Below are 19,355 nucleotides of genomic sequence, written 5' to 3'. Positions count from 1 at the left end.
ACACATATTTGATTGTTTTGTTTACTCGGGCATGGGAGGTGGGAGGGTGGAACTGCAAGAAATCAGACTGTGGGTGGGTGTGTCTGAGAAAACTAATGGTAAACTGAGGCTACATAACCTATCTACTATTAAAGTGTTTTTTCCTGGGTCTGTGGCTGAAAGCCCAGGTGAGGACAGAGCATATCATAAATCAGCCTGTTAGGATACACAGTGCTCCATAGTGCTCTTACGAAGACCTGGTTGTGACAGGGGGTCTGACGCAGGGACATGCAGGTCCCCAGATCCCACCTCTGTGGGAGATGAATTCCCCCGCTCTGTTGCAGCCCGTTCACCCCTCCCAGTCCCAGTATAATCTGCATCGGCCCAGTCACTGTGGGGACCACACACACACACACACACACACACACACACACAGTGAAGCCCAGGGGAGGCCCAGGCTGAATTACACCAGCCATTCCAATTATGGAGATGGAATACCTGATGCGCACACGGAATGGATTTGGAATGAAGGCATAATGGAGTCTCCCCAACATAGTGTACCTTGGACAAATAGTGTGCAAACCCGTGTACATCAGTAATATGCTTGTAATCCTATGAGTATGTCACAACAAAAGGAATACAAAAAAGGACAACCTCTTTCTGTGAAAGGTGACAAACCTTACAATGTGTCACATTCTGACCTTAGTTCCTTTTTATGTCTCTATTTTAGTTTGGTCAGGTCGTGAGTTGGGGTGGGTATTCTATGTTTTTGTTCTATGTTTTGTATTTCTGCTTTTGGCCGGGTATGGTTCCCAATCAGAGGCAGCTGTCAATCGTTGTCTCTGATTGAGAACCATACTTAGGCAGCCTGTTTTCGCCCTTGAGATGTGGGTAGTTGTTTTCTGTCTCTGTCCCAGACAGGACTGTTTCGTTTGTTCCATTTTGTTATTTTTGTTCTTGTGTTCAGTGTAATTCAAATATCATGAACATGTACCACGCTGCACCTTGGTCCTCTCCGTCGTCCACCTACGACGATCGTTACACAATGCTAACACTGAAGTAACATTGAGTTGATCAAATGAGGAGAATATGCTGTTCTTGTAAAGATGCAGCAGTAAAGTAGTGGATAAAATTGAAGTGCCCTGGGAGAGGATGTTCAAGATTATTGATCAACGGAATGAAAAGGGTTGACCTTAACGTTTGAAATTTGATCTCAGAAAAACTGATAAAGGTGGTAAGTCTTATAAGCCAGGTGTTTGCGTGCGGTGATGCCGGGGTCAGGTTCAGCTTGGATGAAACTTTAATGCTTAATACTGGTGCATTTTCTCTTAAAAAAAATCTTGGTTAAGAAAAATTGTCTGAATGGACAAGGTGGTGTTTGAAGGTGGCCTCTGAGTAATATGGAGCCCTTCTCTACGGGGACAGCTAGGCCAATGTGACAGATGGTAGATGATTTCAGCTCGGAGGGCTAGCTGCCACGTACAGAGAACCTTCTGGAATTTACAACACTCAATAAGCAAGTCAACCTTCAAACCCATTTGGCAAGAAAATGTCATTGGCATTGTTACCGCAGTGGCCCAGTTCAGCGCGTTTATTTTTTGTCAGATGCAGGCTGGCTTACGCCTGCAAGGATTTTCCAGGTCAATGTGCCTACAAGTCCTCACACTCACCCCCCAGTGAAAGCAATGTCGTTCTGTCAAGCTCTTGTGTCATTTTCCATTTTAACACCATGTCACATTCTGTGATTGTGTTGAAGTGGGCCTTCAGAAAGAGAAAGGTGAGGAATTATAGATACCAATGAGGTTATGGCTGGCAATACAAGTGGCCTTATCCATAATTCACATAGCGATGTGCTGCAGTAAGGCTGTGTCACATTTGGCCGTGACCGGGACACCCATGAGGTGGCGCACAATTGGCCCAGCGTCGTTCGGGTTAGGATCTCACAAAATTTGGGAGAAATGTTTTAAATAATAAATAACAATAATAATAATGATAAAGATATCCCCCAGACATTATCATCTGGTCTGTGGAATGGTGTGTACAATGTACAACATAATCATACATAGGCTACATTGACTCATTTAGCCTACATGTGGAACAGTGCAACATGAAATACACTAAAAGTATGTGGACACCCCTTCAAATGAGTGGATTCGGCTATTTCAGCCACACCTCTTGCTGACAGTTGTATAAAAATCGAGCACACAGCCATGCAATCACCATAGACGGACATTGCAGTAGAATGGCCAGTACTTAAGAGCTCAGTGACTTTAAATGCAGCACCGTCACAGGATGCCACCTTTCCAACAAGTCAGTTTGTCACATTTCTGCCCTGCTAGAGCTGCCCCGGTCAACTGTAAGTGCTGTTATTGTGAAGTGGAAACATCTAGGACCAACAACTGCTGAGCTGTGAAGTGGTAGGCCACACAAACTCACAGAACGGGACCGCCATGTGCTGAAGTGTGTAGTGTATAAAAATTGTCTGTCCTCTATATTAATGCCCATGATTTTGGAATGAGATGTTCGACGAGCAGCTGTCCAGATACTTTTGACAATGTTGTATAGAAGCATAATACACTCTATCAAGGCCGACTTCAAATGCCGACATCAATGTGAAAGTAACCGGAGCATAAAACAGTTGACTGCGAATGCAGACTATGTCAGATAAATTACATCAACAACATAGCTCAGGCAGTAGGAAGCTCTCTCATCCATTTATATGCAGAAGATAGTATTATACTCAGCTGGCCCCTCCCTGGATTTTGTGTTAAATGCTCTACAACAAAGCTTTCTTAGTGTCCAACAAGCTTTCTCTACCCTTAACCTAGTTCTGAACACCTCCAAAACAAAAGGCCATGTGGTTTGGTAAGAAGAATGCCCCTCTTCGCACGGGGGTTATTACTACCTCTGACGGTTTAGAGCTTGAGGTAGTCACCGCATACAAGTACTTGGGAGTATGGCTAGACGGTGCACTGTCCTTCTCTCAGCACATATCAAAGCTGCAGGCAAAAGGTAAATCTAGACTTGGTTTTCTCTATCGTAATCGCTCCTCTTTCACCCCAGCTGCCAAACTAACCCTGATTCAGATGCCCATTCTACCCATGCTAGATTACAGAGACATCATTTAGATCGGCAGGTAAGGGTGCTCTCGAGCAGCTAGATGTTCTTTACCATTCGTCCATCAGATTTGCTACCAATGCTCCTTATAGGACACAACACTGCACTCTATACGCCTCTGTAAACTGGTCATCTCTGTATACCCATCATAAGACCCACTGGTTGATGCTTATTTATAAAACCCTCTTAGGCCTCACTCCCCCCTATCTGAGATACCTCCTGCAGCCCTCATCCTCCCCATTCAACACCCGTTCTGCCAGTCACATTCTGACAAAGGTCCCCAAAGCACACACATCCCTGGGTCGCTCCTCTTTTCAGCGACTGGAACGAGCTGCAACAAACACTCAAACTGGACAGTTTTATCTCAATCTCATCATTCAAAGACTCAATCATGGACACTCCTACTGACGTTTGTGGCTGCTTTGTGTGATGTATTGTTGTCTCTACCGTCTTGACATTTGTGTTGTTGACTTAGGTTAAATAAAAATAAATAGATACATCAAAAGGAATTACTTAGGCCTACAAAAGACAAGGATGCATAAAGACAAAAACTCAAGGAAGGAATGAAGACAAATCTACACATTAAGGCCACACATGTAATTCAGCACTGCTGAGTGGACAGCACCTCGGTATACATAGTGGAGCGCCGTGGGGTGTGGCTGAATAATGTCTCTGTCTAGTAGCCAGCTAGAATGAGGCTATTCAGTTTGTGGGCAGTTGAGTAGCCTTCAATGCTTATATGAAAATCATAACTGGCACGCAGATCTTTAGAGATGGTAAATTGTCACTCACATGAAAAGGTTTGCAGACCATCTGCTGTAGGCTATATGAAGTCACCCGTGCAGAATGGCACATACAGTGTACTATGACACTGTCATTGTCTCGTGCGCTTCCCACCAAAATTGTTGCTGTGAATTCAGGAGATGTTCCTTATAATGTGTGCGCCCAACTAATTGCCTGTCTGCATTATTCGCCAGGGAAGGGAAACATTCTGCGAATATTGAAGCATTGTATCGACAAGGTGTTTCTGAGAATATTGAAGCATTGTATCGACAAGGTGTTTCTGAGAATATTGAAGCATTGTATCAACGAACGAGGCAAAAGAATATTCAATTATTTTTAAAATCAACAAGACTGCTCGGGGAATATTAATATTGCAACACAGTAGCCAATAATAAACCTAAATAGAAAAGGATAATTGTGCATGACTTCAGTATTACTTACTAAAACTGTTACACTAAGATTATTATTTTTCTATTAGGATTGTTTTGCTCTTACTGTAGTACTATAGGCCACTCCCGACCGATCCCGTTGTACAGTGCCTGAGTGGCTCAACCGTCTAAGACACTTCATAGCAGTGCAAGCTGTGTTGCTATAGATGCTGGTTCAATACCCGTGCCGACCTCGACTGGGAGACCCGGCTTTTGGTTTTCATTTAGACTGTAGGTTTTTGGTTTCGCTCCCTCTAAAAACAGAAATAAATTATTCTAAATAACAAACTGGCTTTATTTACAAACTATGGCCTTTTTCCTCGCTCATTTTACGTTATTTGAAAACGAAATCTCCAAAATATTGTTATTTTTTAAACAAAGGGATTATAATTATTATTTAGAATTATACAAAAGCCCCTTGGATATTCTCACAGATATATTATTAACCCTGTTATTAGCAGGGGACAATATATATCGCTCATGGCTCCCGAGTGGCGCACAACGGGATTGCCATGCAGTTCTCCAGCTGTATCCACTGAAACAGCAGTGGACCCCGCCCCACTGGGTAGCACAGAGCAACACTTTAAGGGGCATTGCACTAATAATGGTGCTGACTAGGGAAACGTTCCTGCTGGTCTTAGTGCCAGTCTGCACGTTCAAACCTAAACAAATGTAATTAATAATGTCGTGAAAAATGCCCCTTAGATTTGAATTCAGAGGGCAGATATTATTAAATATTAAAGCATTAGACCTCTCACTAAAGGCGTCACTCAAAAGTTATACATAAATCCGAACTGGATTTAACGAAAAATGACATGAAAAGCACACATTTGTAAATCCCAAACTCTAAAAGTAATTGGAAAGGTAGATACAAATTATTTGTGACATTGTGGTTTCAATAAAGAATGTAAACTAGATGTAAACAAGATGCTGTGTTTTTATTTACAGTAGTGATGGATAGCTGGTGGCATTTTGAAAACCGGTTTTCAAACACTAGTAGCCCGATTAGCAGGACAATAGACTCTTTATAGTCTGGCTACTGTAGGTGTGAACATCCCCCTTACCTGCAAAAAATGACATTGTGACCAAAGAGAACAGACGAAATGGACATTGTTTTCATCAAGCCAGCTTCTTTCTATGGTGCTACCCGTTCCAGGGATAGGACCGTAACCACCAGAGGACTTAAATGAGCAGGAGCATCACCAAAACTAAAAAGGTATTTTGGTTTCAGTGCATTTTCTTTCATTTTTTTGTATATTGCCTATCAATGTGTAGGCATACTGTGTAATAAAATCACTAATTAAATAAAGGTTAAATAAGTCGCTAGTGTTGAGTAATGTGCTGTTAAAAGTGGTGTAGGTCTTATTTATTTGAAGAGCATATTAAAAGTTAGAAGCAATAGGATTTGAAGCAATAGCCTTCAACTACTTTAGCAGGACAATGTACCTTTACCAACACTCCTCTGTATTTTGATACTTTGTGGATGGGGCCTCCTGAGTGGCGAAGTGCAAAATGCGTTGCTGCAGATGCAGGTTGAGACCCACCGGGAGACCCATGAGGCGGCTTTTGGTTTTAATTTAGAATCTTCTATATGTAATTATTGGTGGAGAGTCACGTCATAATTTTCTGTATGCTGTAGGCCTACCGTAGGCGACATGAGTCTCACTAGTGTTGAGTAATGTGCTGTTAAAAGTGGCGTAGGTCTTATTTATTTAAAGAGCATATTGAAGTTAGAAACAATAGGATTTAAAGCAATAGCCTACAACTATTTTAGCACTGTTTTGCACTGCGCTGAGACAAGCATAGGGACTGGTCTTGATAAATCAATGAGATGTTATTGTCACTGTATCTCTGTTTGGGTATTGGTTAGACTTCCCCAGAGGGATTTTAGTTTCTTGGAATAGAAACACCATAATATCAAATTAATTAAGCAAAATTTCTTAAAATCAGTCCCATATACTATGTTCTTACAAAAAGGTTTTAAATTCTCTAGTACAGCCACTATTGAAGGCTATCGAATGCTGCAACTTTTAAAGGACGAATCACTGTACATGAAACAAAAATTGCACTAGCCTAGTGGGCGAATAAATAAAAATAACAATTAGTCTTACAACTATGACAACCTATATTTTAATAGCAATAAAACAGCTTTTGGTTTTGAATGATCACCAAAAAGGGGGGCCCCCCACCTCCCAATTAAAATAACCCCTGGCTATTAGATTAGAACAAGGCTTACAATGTAAAGTTCAAATTCCGACATCAAATTAAAGCTATCGGCGCACTGCCTAAACAGCTGACTGGCAAAGCAAATGGCCCTGTTTTCTAGAAGTGACATCTAGAAGTGACATAAAAGGCAAACAGGCTGGCAGCTGTTCTCCGAGCAATGAGCTGCATGGTCCTAAAGCCAGCCATAAGGTAAACAGCCATTGCATTTTAATTGGGATTGGAATGATTTTAGTCTACTTTTTGTTGTTGTTGCCTATCCGTATGATGCACGCTAGAGAAGGCTATATCGAACAGCTAATACAGGACTAATAAAGGCCCAGCGCACAACTTTGGTGAAGAAAAAATATAGATATATTTTTTTCAGCACCCTTACTTCCCGCGGCTATGCTCTCTTCGCAGCCACTGACAGACAGAGTGCCTTATCACTTCCTTTGTGATGACAGCCATGTGTAAATCAGCAAGAAGTCAAGTCTCCTGGGAGCTTCTTCTCCAGCCGCTGGGCCAGTGGCAATGACGCATTGATGGATGCGATCGAGAGAGAAAGGTAGTGTAAGCAGAGGGTGGAGCGTACTACAGCTCACACCACAGCGCTCTGGGTCCGTCTGTCTGCTTCCATCCGGGACCAGTCATCTGAAAGGAAAACCCTGGCCACTCAGGAGTCTTGACATACTCTCAGGAGTGTTTGTCACTAGCGATGCAAAGCAAAGTGATGTGCTTTGAGCATTTGGAGAAAGGCATTATCTTGTAAATCCTACTCATCATCATCGTCTTCATCATTAACTGTACATCTACATCGGACAGTAAATGGGGAAGGATAAAACATGGCAGTACAATCGAGCATTGTCGAGCATATCGAAGATATGTCATCCTCTTAATGTAGCTCCACGTCATAATCACACTGGAGCTCTTATCATCCCGATTAATGCAGAGACTTGTTCCTCTTTTCCTCACCTTGTTCTCCCTTCTTCCTACTAGCGGTGTCCTCTCACTGCGGCCTTTTCTTCAGGGCATGAGTGCAGCTTCCATCAGAGGAGATTACACTGGTGATTACAGCTGAAGCAGATACCCTTGTCTTGCTCAGCGAGAAGCTGCTGGTAAAGGCATCTCAGATCAGCCAGGCGGAGGGACGACGATGGTCCTCTGCTGGGAGACAAGAGAGCCCTCCAGTCCCATCAGACACACTGGCAACCCTCCAGGGACCGTGAGTGTGTGTGAGTGTTTTCACCATGCCATCCCCAAAAGCAGAACAGGAAGCTAACCAATAGCCATGTCAAAACAAGCTTGATGAGCAATTCTGGCTGAGAAGCAATGGCTTCTTATTCCGTGCAGCGCCTAATGGATCTGTTTGTAAGCTGTAACAACTCATCCATCAGATCAGAGAAAACAAATCAAACTGACAAACATTGAGATGGTGTTAGCTCTCATTCATGAACAATCGCTTCAAATGGTCAGGCTCGCTTCATCAAACACGCCTCTGCAGAAACGCAAAAGACAAACAGTCTCAAAGACAAATAGAAAGAAAAAAACTTGCATCTAGCTGCTATCGATGCCTCTTGCTTCATTGGCATAGACTTAGGCCTATTTCTTGAATAGAAATTTCCAGAGCTCTGTGGGGAGCAGACACTTAATCACCACCAAGCCAAGCCACACACGGGAGGCCCTGCAAAACGATAATGCTCACACACTCACAGCACAGCGCTCCACTTGTTTTGTTGGGTAATTAATGTGAGCGCAGCCCCAGATCCGGACGGCGCGTCACGGTTCGGTAGTCATCGCGGTAAATTAGCTCACAGGGGCACAGAGCTGAAATGCACTCTCCTAAGGCTTGCTCAGCTCCACTGTTCTTCTCCTTTCAGAGGCCTGATGAATTTGTAACTTTCAGCAACTCAGAACCTGGACGAAAGCGTAACATCATAATCAGCCAGAGCGGTTTGACAACTTTGAACTCCCCCATCATACTGCAAGACAGAGATAATGAGAATATTTGGTTTTCCCCATTGTGTTTCTACTGCGCTTGATGTTAATGGATGGAGCATTGTCCACACATGCTGTGTCCTTGTGGGTTTATTAGCCATGATACTGTTGAGGCTTCTCTGCTCCCACCTGGGCGTGCCACCACTATGCTTTAAAAAAAACACACACATAGAAAGTAACTAGAGTGCCCCCAGTGCTACACCTTCTTTGGCAAGCACACGTGTGAGGAGTCATATAATGAATTATTTATCAAACCACAGAGGCAGCGATGCTTTTAGCCCCTATGACTACAGGTGTATTGGATCTGGTATCTGGTTCAGGGCAATGAGACCTCTTAATCCTAAACGTGTGTCTGTCACTGCTAAAGCCCTGGACTTATCATCCACATGACTGAGATACCAATTGCATTGTGACATCACAGCATTGATATCACACACTATCAGAGCCAGCCGCATACTGACTTGCCTACTGACGGACCTACCAACCCCTGTAGGGGAGGTGATGGGGTAACATAAAAACACAGGGAGGTCCCTTATTACATCTGGCCATTCACATAGAAGGGGTAGGAGAGGAGGGACTTCCGAATATAGTTTATGACTAGCCTGAGGAAATATAGCTAAATCTCCTTTCATTTTCCTGCCAAACTACATGGGTACTGAAACTACTCACAGACAAGTCAAATTACTCAATATTATGGATCACATTTTAGCTAACAACTAATAAAAACACTCATTGACGTGCATATACACTGACACACCTTCCTAATATTGAGTTGCACCCCCGTTTGCCCTCAGAACAGCCTCAATTCATCGGGGCATGGACTCTACAAGGTATTGAATGCGTTCCACAGGGATGCTGGCCCATGTTGACTCTAATGCGTCGCACAGTTGTGTCAAGTGTCCTTTGGGTAGTGGACCATCCTTGATACACACAGGAAACTGTTGAGCGTGAAAAATCCAGCAGCGTTGCAGTTCATAACACACTCAAACTGGTGAACCTGACACCTACTACCATACCCCGTTCAAATGCACTTAAATATTTTGTCTTGCCCACCCACAAATACACAATCTATGTCTCAATTGTCTTAAGGCTTAAAAAGGGATGTAAGGGATCATGGCTCTCGCCTAGATTCACCTGGTCAGTCTGTCATGGTGTTCCTAATGTTTACAATAGAACATCAACAGGAGTCCCATTTCCACACAAAACTGAGATACAAAACCATGAATGGTTCTCTCATCCATGTCAATTCTAGATATATTTAGATTTTGTTTAAACAATCAACCGTAGCTCTTTTTTTCTGGCTGTATCTTGGTAGAGGCTTAATGCTGATGTTGTGAGGGAGGAAATTACTTACAAATCAATTCTAAACTGTGGATGAATCCCTGTATTCACTCCACAAGATAAATAACCCATTTGATTGACTTTGCTCATCAACAGACATGCAAAGGGTAGGTATTAATAAGTCTAGCCATGAGGGAACAGAGACATCAGCAGGACTATGCGGACTTCATTGATCAGACCAAATAACGGCAATCATATTAGGACAACATTTCCTGACTCTGATATTCATTTCCCAACTCTGGGAGACAGGAGACCTAGACTAACTAGACTAAAAACACATCAAAACACAGAGTCAGGCAGAAAGTATGATTACAGTTGAGGATGAACTATAAGGTTGGACAGAAAACTCAAAAACTGAAGAAAAAAAATCAAGTGAAATACATTAGCTAAGTGTGCCAAATGTCTGGAACATTCTGAAGCTTCTAATTGCTAGGAAGAGTCTCTAAAAAGCGTTGCTTTCCAAGCAGCATCTCATATCAAAACATACTTCAATAGATAAGTGGCATCCCACAGCCCAGAGTCTAGGCCTACTTACTGAGCTAGGGTGGGTTGGCTTCCTCTGTGACCAGGCTGACATCCTGCAGGGCGGAGCAGGGGGTGTGTCTGCTCACCTGGTTCCTGTCCGCGTCTGCAGCTGGTGGAGCAGCCATAAGCCATGCATCGGACTGATCAATGCCGCGGCCTTGTCTCCATCTTCCCCAGTAACAGAGCCAGACGCAGAGCAGATGTCTGGCCATGTCTTATGCATACCTCAGGTTCCATTAACCAAGCACTCCCATAGATTAATAATGCAAAGCTCTGTCATTTCTTGATTAATAGGAGGCCGACTGAATTTATCCTTGGCACGGGATGGCGTTGGTAGTATCTGTGTGTATGTATTTTTGTGTGTCAGGGCTTCTGTTAACCGGAAATAGCTGACTTTTGCCCGATATTTCTTTTTAAAGCCGATAAAACTGCCGCGGCCAATTGTCCGGGAGAAGAAATAAAATCCCATTGCAAAATAATGGTTTTTAGACTATTCATTGATGGAAATACATTTGACTGCTGATGATTATCAGTCAATAGGTCCATTTGTGTAATTTAGTGGAATTAAATTGGCGCGTGTGTATTTTCATTTGTCGTTATGTTTATCACACGTGCACAGCATACAGATACAAAGAATATAAGAGGAAATCTGTCAGGCAGCACGAGAGCTGCTGCTACAGCTTCTCAAACTGCTCCTTCATTTCTGCTGGAGTGAAATCAGTGGAGGCTGCTGAGGGGAAAACGGCTCACAATAATGGCTGGAACCGAGGAAATGGAATGACATCAAACAGATGCAAACCATGTGTTTGATGTATTTGATAGCATTCCACCCATTACACTCAGGCCATTACCAGGAGCCTGTTATCCCAATTAAGGTGCCACTAAACCTCCTGTGAGTGAAACGTGATTTAAGAAACCCAATCATCGCATAACAATTCTAAATACAATTGTGTGTTAAAAGGTGTTGATGGCCTGGAAAATTGAAGCGTGCTTCCCATTCTCCATTCAAGAACATACAGGCAATGGTAAGCAAGCTACAGCGGGTCATACACTACTTTGCAATGAGCTGGAGACGGTATTCATTTTGAAAATATACTTAATTGTTTGAAACCTGAAAGTGTACTTCTTATTATGAGGCATGTCTTACCTCGCTTTAAAGTAAAGTATGACTATCTGAAACGTGGAGGCAATTCTTTTATATAGACTTCCATATGCCATTGAAAACAGTAGCCTATTTCTCTCATGTTCTATTGGTTTTCAAATCAACTTTCTTTCATTGTCCAGTATCCAAAGGCAGCATCCTAGTCATATTAGCAACCCATGCTAGTTGTTGCATCTTTAGATCTCCCCTCCTTCAAACATTTTTTACAGATATTTTCATCTCTGTCACATGAAACCGCTCGCATGTGCAGTCAGTTTTTGACAACGGTACCTATACTGTGCAGCAATTAATTATTTCTTATATTATGTATTATGTAGCATCCATGACAGAGGGAGAAGCGTTCATCCATGTATATGAGTAAGAGCCTAGCTATATTTTCCGATATTATATAGTTTTTGTACTTTTACCCCTTTATCGTGATATCAAATTGGTAGTTACAGTCTTGTCCCATCGCTGCAACTCTCCTACGGACTCGGGAGAGGTGAAGGTCGGAGAGCCATTTATCCTCCGAAACACACTGCTTCTTGACACACTGCTTGCTTGCTTAACCCAGAAGCCGGCCGCATCAATGTGTTGGGGGAAACATAAACCAGGGGCCATACTGATGCCTCAAGCACTGCGATGCAGTGCCGTAGACTGCTGCGCCACTTGGGAGGCCCTATGTCAGAAAGTCATTTTCATTGCGAGTTAAAGCGAGCTAACGTTAACTGGCTGGCTCACTAGCTAACATTACGTGTATGATCTGTGTAGTAATATTATTTGTATCTCAGAAACCATTTGCATTGCTAACTAGCTAAAATTGAACCTAGTTGATCTTCAGGTCGGAAAGTTGGAGCTCTAGAAAGAGTTGGATGACCATACAATTTCCCCAGTAGGAGATTGTTTTTTCCGATTTCCCAATTGTTTTGAACACACTTTAGTCCGAAGTCTGAGATTTCTGTGTTCCCAGTTGTTTTGAACGTGGCATTAAAGTTGGGATTTTGGCTCATTGTTTAGCGAGCTATATAGCTACATGGCTAGGCTAAACAAAAAGACTTAACTACGCAAGTATCCATTTCACAGTACTGTTTACACCTTCTGCATTCTGTGCATGTGACAAATAAAAACATATTTTATTTGATATAGTGTGTGTTTACCAGAGACAGTAATGTGAAGAACAACATGACCTGCACCAAAGTCAGATTAGGATATAGGACAACTACTACGGTCACCACTTTTAGTCTTGAAATCTTTGATTGTTTTCTACATTACCTTATTCACTCTGTTTAGCACATGACCTCACATGTGAATCCTTAAAGAGATGTGTGGGCTCTCCGCAGCCGATGTGTGTAAGACCTTTTAAACAGGTCAACATTCACAAGGCCGCAGGGATTACCAGGACGTGTCTCCCGAGCATGTGCTGACCAACTGGCAAGTGTCTTCACTGACATTTTCAACCTCTCCCTGTCTGTCTGTAATACCAACATGTTTCAAGCAGACCACAATAGTCCCTGTGCCCAAGAACACTAAGGTAACCTTCCTACATGACTACCGACCCGTAGCACTCATGTCTGTAGCCATGAAGCTTTGAAAGGCTGGTCATGGCTCACATCCACACCATTATCCCAGAAACCCTAGACTCACTCCAATTTGCATACCGCCCAAATAGATCCACAGATGATGCAATCTCTATTGCACTCCACACAGCCCTTTCCCACCTGGACAAAAGGAACACCTATGTGAGAATGCTATTCATTGACTACGGCTCAGGGTTCAACATCATAGTGCCCTCAAAGCTCATCAATAAGCTAAGGACCCTGGGACTAAACACCTCCCTCTGCAACTGGATCCTGGACTTCCTGATGGACTGCCCCCCAGGTGGTAAGGGTAGGTAACAACACATCCATCATGCTGATGCTCAACACAGGGGCCCCTCAGGGGTGCGTGCTCAGTCCCCTCCTGTACTCCCTGTTCATTCATGACTGCACGGTCAGGCACGACTCCAACACCATCATTAAGTGTGCCAATGACAATAGCGGTAGGCCTGATCACCAACAACAACGAGACAGCCTATATGGAGGTCAGAGACCTGGCTGTGTGGTACCAGGACAACAACCTCTCCCTCAACGTGATCAAGACAAAGGAGATGATTGTGGAGTATAGGAAAAGGAGGACCAAGCATGCCCCCATTCTCATCAACGGGGCTGTAGTGGAGCAAGTGGAGAGCTTCAAGTTCCTTGGTGTCCACATCACCAACAAACTAACATGGTCTAAGCACACCAAGGCAGTCGTGAAGCAGCCACAACAAAACCTATTCCCCCTCAGGAGACTGAAAAGATTTGGCATGGGTACTAAGAACAACAAAAGGTTATACGGCTGCACCATCGATTACATCCTGACTGGTTGCATCACCGCCTGGTATGGCAACTGCTCGGCCTCTGACCGCATGGCACTACAAAGGGTAGTGCGTATGGCCCAGTACATCACTGGGGCCAAGCTTCCTGCCATCCAGGACCTCTATACCAGGTGGTGTCAGAGGAAGGCCCTAAAAATTGTTGAAGACTCCAGCCACCCTAGCAGTGTTCTCTCTGCTACCGCATGGCAAGTGGTACAGGAGCGCCAAGTCTAACTCCAAGAGGCATTTAAACAACTTCTACCCCCAAGCCATAAGACTCCTGAACATCTAATCGAATGGCTGCTGCTACTCTCGGTTATTATCTATGTATAGTGACTTTAATAACTCTACCTACATGTACATATTTACTCAATTACCTCGACTAACCGGTGGCCCCACACATTGACTCTGTACCGGTACCCCCTGTGTATAGCCTCGCTATTGTTATGTTACTGCTGCTCTTTAATTATTTGCTACTTTTATTTCCTATTCTTATTTTGTGGTATTTTTTTTAATTTGGTATTTTTTAAACTGCATTGGTGGTTAGGGCTTGTAAGTAAGCATTTCACTGTAAGGTCTACTGTTGTATTTGGCTTTTGTGAAAAATGATATTTGATTTGAGGCTAAGGCTTAAGAAGGTGTGAATACGATACTGAATGGGTGTGGACAAACACGAGCTCACCAGTAGGTATACCAAAACATTCACAGGTCATTTTCTCAAAAGTGGGGTTAGTTTATCAACTTTCAAAGCAGAATTACTTTCCACTGTTCCTCAACTGCAGTGTATGATATACCATTTTCTAGCGAGTCTCTACTTTCATCCAAATGTGAAAAACACCATTTCACATTTTGCTACATAGGACCGAATCCAAGGTTGTGGGTCACAAATGGCTCCCTCTCACCGTGGCCCCTGGATATAATAGCCTTTGCGCTGGGTGGTTGTCCGGGTCGACGATTGTCGTGTGTGATCTCTCACACTGCTGCAGATGCCAAGAGGACTGCAGTGCAGCAGACAGGGGAGAGAAGGAACACCGCTGGGCTGTGTTGTGCTATGAACCATGGGAAGCCCCTTCGCTAGCGTCTGTGTACCGTTATGAGAGTGGGTGACAGGAATAAATGCCAGTGTCAGTATATATTACTCCAGCTTCCCTGGCTAAATTAAGAGTGTTAATCAAATGTGGTACATAAATTCTCTGCCTGTCCTGAAGCCTTGTAGTGGCAGCAGGAGGAGGGAAGTGATGGCGGGAAAGCAGAGTGTATTGCTGCAAAGCCATGAATGTTTCATCAGGCACGGGTTCTCCAGTCACCTTTGACCATAGTTGGAAACCTTTTTTCCCCTAGTGATAAACAGCTTGAAGAAGAGTACTGTTGTCAAGCTTTGGGGCTCAAGGTGCGGCAATCAATGGCACCTTAAAGGGGTTGTAGCCTTCTCCTTTATATCCAAGAAAAAACCAATAGGCTTGGCAAGCGAGGTTGAAAACACAACCTAATTGCCTTCGTCTACTCCAGTTCTGTGGAAGTAAGCTAATGAGGCTTCCTTCTAAACACATTAGCATTCTCAGCTGAAATCTTGCAAATAAGTTTACTTTTCTGAAAAGCAGAGAGCAATGGATCTGATGCCCCAAAATACAATGATAGAGTACAGAAAAAGCATTATGCCATGACTTTACATCGCCGTCAAAACTCTGTGTGACATACTCCATTTTTAATTCCATGCGGTATGCTATGTTGAATGTGCGTAAATCATACCTTAGCATCAAAATATACCAATGACAGGTTCTTGAGAGCAAGCAATGTACAGTACTCCTGTAGAACGTGATAGTTTATGTCTAACATTCAGGTAAAACATATTTGCTTTAGATTAGCAAGAGAAAGGCCTGAAAAATACTCCAAAACAGAGAAAGCAATCTGCCATTCTGGATTCAGAGAGCTTTCGCTCATACAGGCATTTGCATATCTTAAATCCCTGATAATGAAATAGAATTTATACAAGGGTGATTGAAATTCTAAGTTAAATATGAAAGTGTTTGAAAGATATTTCAAGAGAGTAAAAGATTAAGTAGGAGGAATTTGTATTAGGCCTTTAAATGAGGTACCATACTTCCAGAAGTGAGCGCTTGCAAAAGGTTATATGACACTCCTGTCCCTAATGGAAAGTTATGAGTGAGGAAGGAGAACATTCATGGCGTATTAGGGAGACATTTTAATTAGAATGCAAACTCTGTGTGAGATTGTAGCCCATGTCTGAAATGACTGGTGTTATCGGTAGGGGAGAGGAGAGCTGTTCATCAAAAACACAGAGACAGATAGAGAGAGACAGAGAGAGACAGAGAGCTCTCCTTCTCCACCACACCAGACTCCACACCTTATTTAGCACCTCTGTGAGACAGCCTGGTTTTCTGGCCCATCTGAAATCCTGTAATCACTCTACTCCCAACTGTCACAGCACAGCTCACCCACATACAGCCAATCACACACCAGAGCTCATTTACAGCCGTAAAGACATTTTATCAACAGCCCAACCAAATATCCTCATTGTTCAAGTTGAATTAGACCACACAAAGAGAGGGAGGGGAGAGAAAGTGCAATGATAGTGTAGGTCTTAAAGTACATTTTCCCTTCCTATTGACTTTTTGAATTCTTCTGGAAAAATCCATTTTCATAATGTACACACTAGATATGGATCACGTTTAATTCAAGTCAAATATTAAAGCTGAAGTTTAACTTTGTTTAACCTTTGTGAATGAAACAGAAATGGTGTTAAATACCATCCAGAATGGGCCACCTCAACCAACTGCATACAGACCTGGGTGGTGGAACGATAAGCATCATTTATCCTTAATCTGAAAATGGAAGCGAGGTCATTTGAACATGGAGTATTCATTTAACTCCACAAATGAAAATCAACGATAGTGATGGCTATAACAAAGGGGTTGTAATACCTGTAAGAGGAACCAGCTGTGCTGAGTCATTGTTCTACTTCCATTCAGCAAGTACAGCATTTTAACAAAACCCAATATGCGGGGGTCGTTATGTAGTCCAAGCCAAGCAGTGTAATAGCAACCACACAGGAGGGGGTTGTTTATTTATGTTTGTGTAGAAACAAGAACACTGCAATCGTTCCATTTACCCAGGAGTCATGCAGAGGGATACAGTCTAGTATGTCCCACATGGGACAGAGAGATAGGAAGCAGCAACACTTATTAACACACACACCCACAAAATCTCAGAGACTACAGAGAGACTACCGAACAATGTACATCTATCTGGATCTATCAGTCAAGAGATACTTCTAGCAAACATATCAAAGCATAGGGAGTATTAAGAGCTTTCTCCAGTACAGAGGGGGGTGTTTACTAAAAGTTTCTCATGTGTAAAAGCAAAGGGTTTATTACTCAAAGTGTTTAGGATGAAATCCTCTGTACCAGCCAGAAAAAGTAGAGAGAAATTCTTCCATCAACCATACATCTTCAATAGAAGTCTACAGCAACAGCGATACATCTTCAATAGAAGTCTACAGCAACAGCGATACATCTTCAATAGAAGTCTACAGCAACAGCGATACATCTTCAATAGAAGTCTACAGCAGCAACGATACATCTTCAATAGAAGTCTACAGCAGCAGCAATACCATCCACTAACAAAACAAGATTACAATTTGAGAAGACAATACAAATCATCTATTTAATCGGAGCCTCCCAGGCCTACTGGTAAAGACTCCAGACAGACTCAGCGATGCTCCAGGTACCCTCTCCTCTCCCCGGCATGGCTGGCACCACAGGATTATTGATTGATAGCTTTGACTAATTGCCAGTTTGGTCCTAATCTGTAGGGCAAGGTCAATGGCAGTGAGGTTGGGCATGAATCAGCCTTCTGGGGGATTGAAGGGGACCTGGGGACAGATACTCACCAAACAGATTGCTGGAGTGGCCTTGCTTGGAAACAGGCCTCAGCTCATTAGATCCCCAGGCGTAGCGCTTGTAACTGTCCCAGGCAAATGTCATCATCTGTGGGCAGAGGGAGAGGAAGGGGGACAAGGGTGAGAAATAGGTTTAGGTCTAAGCAGATCTGTGAAGGGTGATTCACTTCCTATGGGTGTTTTGGTCATTGTGGGCAGGTTTCCAGCAAAGTATTTGACAGTTTTGTTAAATAAAGAGTGTAGGCCAATTTGTGAGATTATATAGACTTTAGGCTATTTTATGTTTGACAACATGTTGATTAGCTTACAGATATTAACTGTGCAGGGAAGTCTGTCAATCATTTAATAAACCTTGACATTAAAACAGGAAAAATCTATAAGACGTCTCAGTTTGATGTCTTCAGTGACCCTGGTGTAACCCGAGAGACATCGCATCCGACATTAATTCTGACATTTCCAAAAAGAATAATGATGCCAAGCTTTATGCGTCACAAGGCTGTTCTTCAAATCAGTGACTTCTGACAGTTTCTATTTTGGTCCCAAACACTATAACAGAAGCCGAATCCTCCTTAAAATCAATGGAATCATAGCCGAGAAACCCTGGAGATTACAGGATAAACCCTTTCCTTCTCTCTCCATGGTGACTCAACCCAGATGGAGTCAGATAAGCTGTTAAAAACAAGGACAGCTTTTCAAAGTTTTCAAATCTGAATGAAAAGGTATAATACTCACTTAAATCTATAAAAGTTGACTTTGTTGAGTGTCTGAGATTACGCTTACCATTTTAAATCGCAACACTACTGCATTTGGCTATAGCACAGTCCAACTTGAAGTTAGCATAGCATATGGGAAAATAACAGGCCAGAAATAATTAGGGCTATTGAAGTGATAAATTGGAAGGGAATGGGCTTTCCGGCTGCACTAACAATGCATCCCAACACAGTGCTAGTGCCTAATTCTCTCTCTGCACAGTCATATCTCAGTTCTCCTCTGCAGGGTAGCGACTACCAGTGTGTCCTCTAGTTTGTTGTTGGGAGGATTAGGCTGTAAGGGAGAAAAAGAGAAATATGCTGCCATTCTCTCCAGTTGATACAGAGAGACAGATTGAAGCGGAAATCCCCCTCGAGCAAAAGATGAGACCAGACAGAGATTAAAATAATGTTTTCTCCAGGAATCTCAGCCGCTCAGATCCACATAGGGAGATGCGATCAACTGCACGCTGTCTATTGAAAATCACTAGCAAAACCATCTAAGTGGATGAGGGTAGCCACGATATCCCTGTTATCCCCATATCCTATGAAACAAATCTTTAGAGAATCAAGGGACAGAAACAATACCGTCCCTCTTAAGCGGAGCAGTGGGCCGTGAGATATTACTCATTGGTTTACAGATGAGTATTTTCTGGAGAGTTTTGTGAGATCGACACTTCTTTCTGCGATACTTAATCAAGCGAAGAATAACAAGAACACCAAACACAACGGCAAAAGTGTTTATTAATGATGTCTGCTCTTCCTGCAATGTGAACAC

The 19,355-nt window shown here is 42.9% G+C and overlaps 1 protein-coding gene across 1 annotated transcript in view; it reads right to left on the bottom strand.

The window, feature by feature from the left end:
* LOC110529582 (mannosyl-oligosaccharide 1,2-alpha-mannosidase IA) overlaps positions 1-19,355 on the bottom strand; it is a 166,845-nt gene that overhangs the window by 109,425 nt on the left and 38,065 nt on the right. The window contains exon 2 of the mRNA XM_021611921.2: positions 17,820-17,916. Within this exon, the coding sequence (XP_021467596.1) occupies positions 17,820-17,916 (97 nt within the window). The remainder of the gene's footprint in view (positions 1-17,819; positions 17,917-19,355) is intronic.

The sequence above is a fragment of the Oncorhynchus mykiss genome, chromosome 8 (genome assembly GCF_013265735.2).
Source record: "Oncorhynchus mykiss isolate Arlee chromosome 8, USDA_OmykA_1.1, whole genome shotgun sequence".
In the NCBI taxonomy this organism is placed as follows: domain Eukaryota; kingdom Metazoa; phylum Chordata; class Actinopteri; order Salmoniformes; family Salmonidae; genus Oncorhynchus; species Oncorhynchus mykiss.
This window is presented reverse-complemented; position numbering and strand designations above follow the sequence as displayed.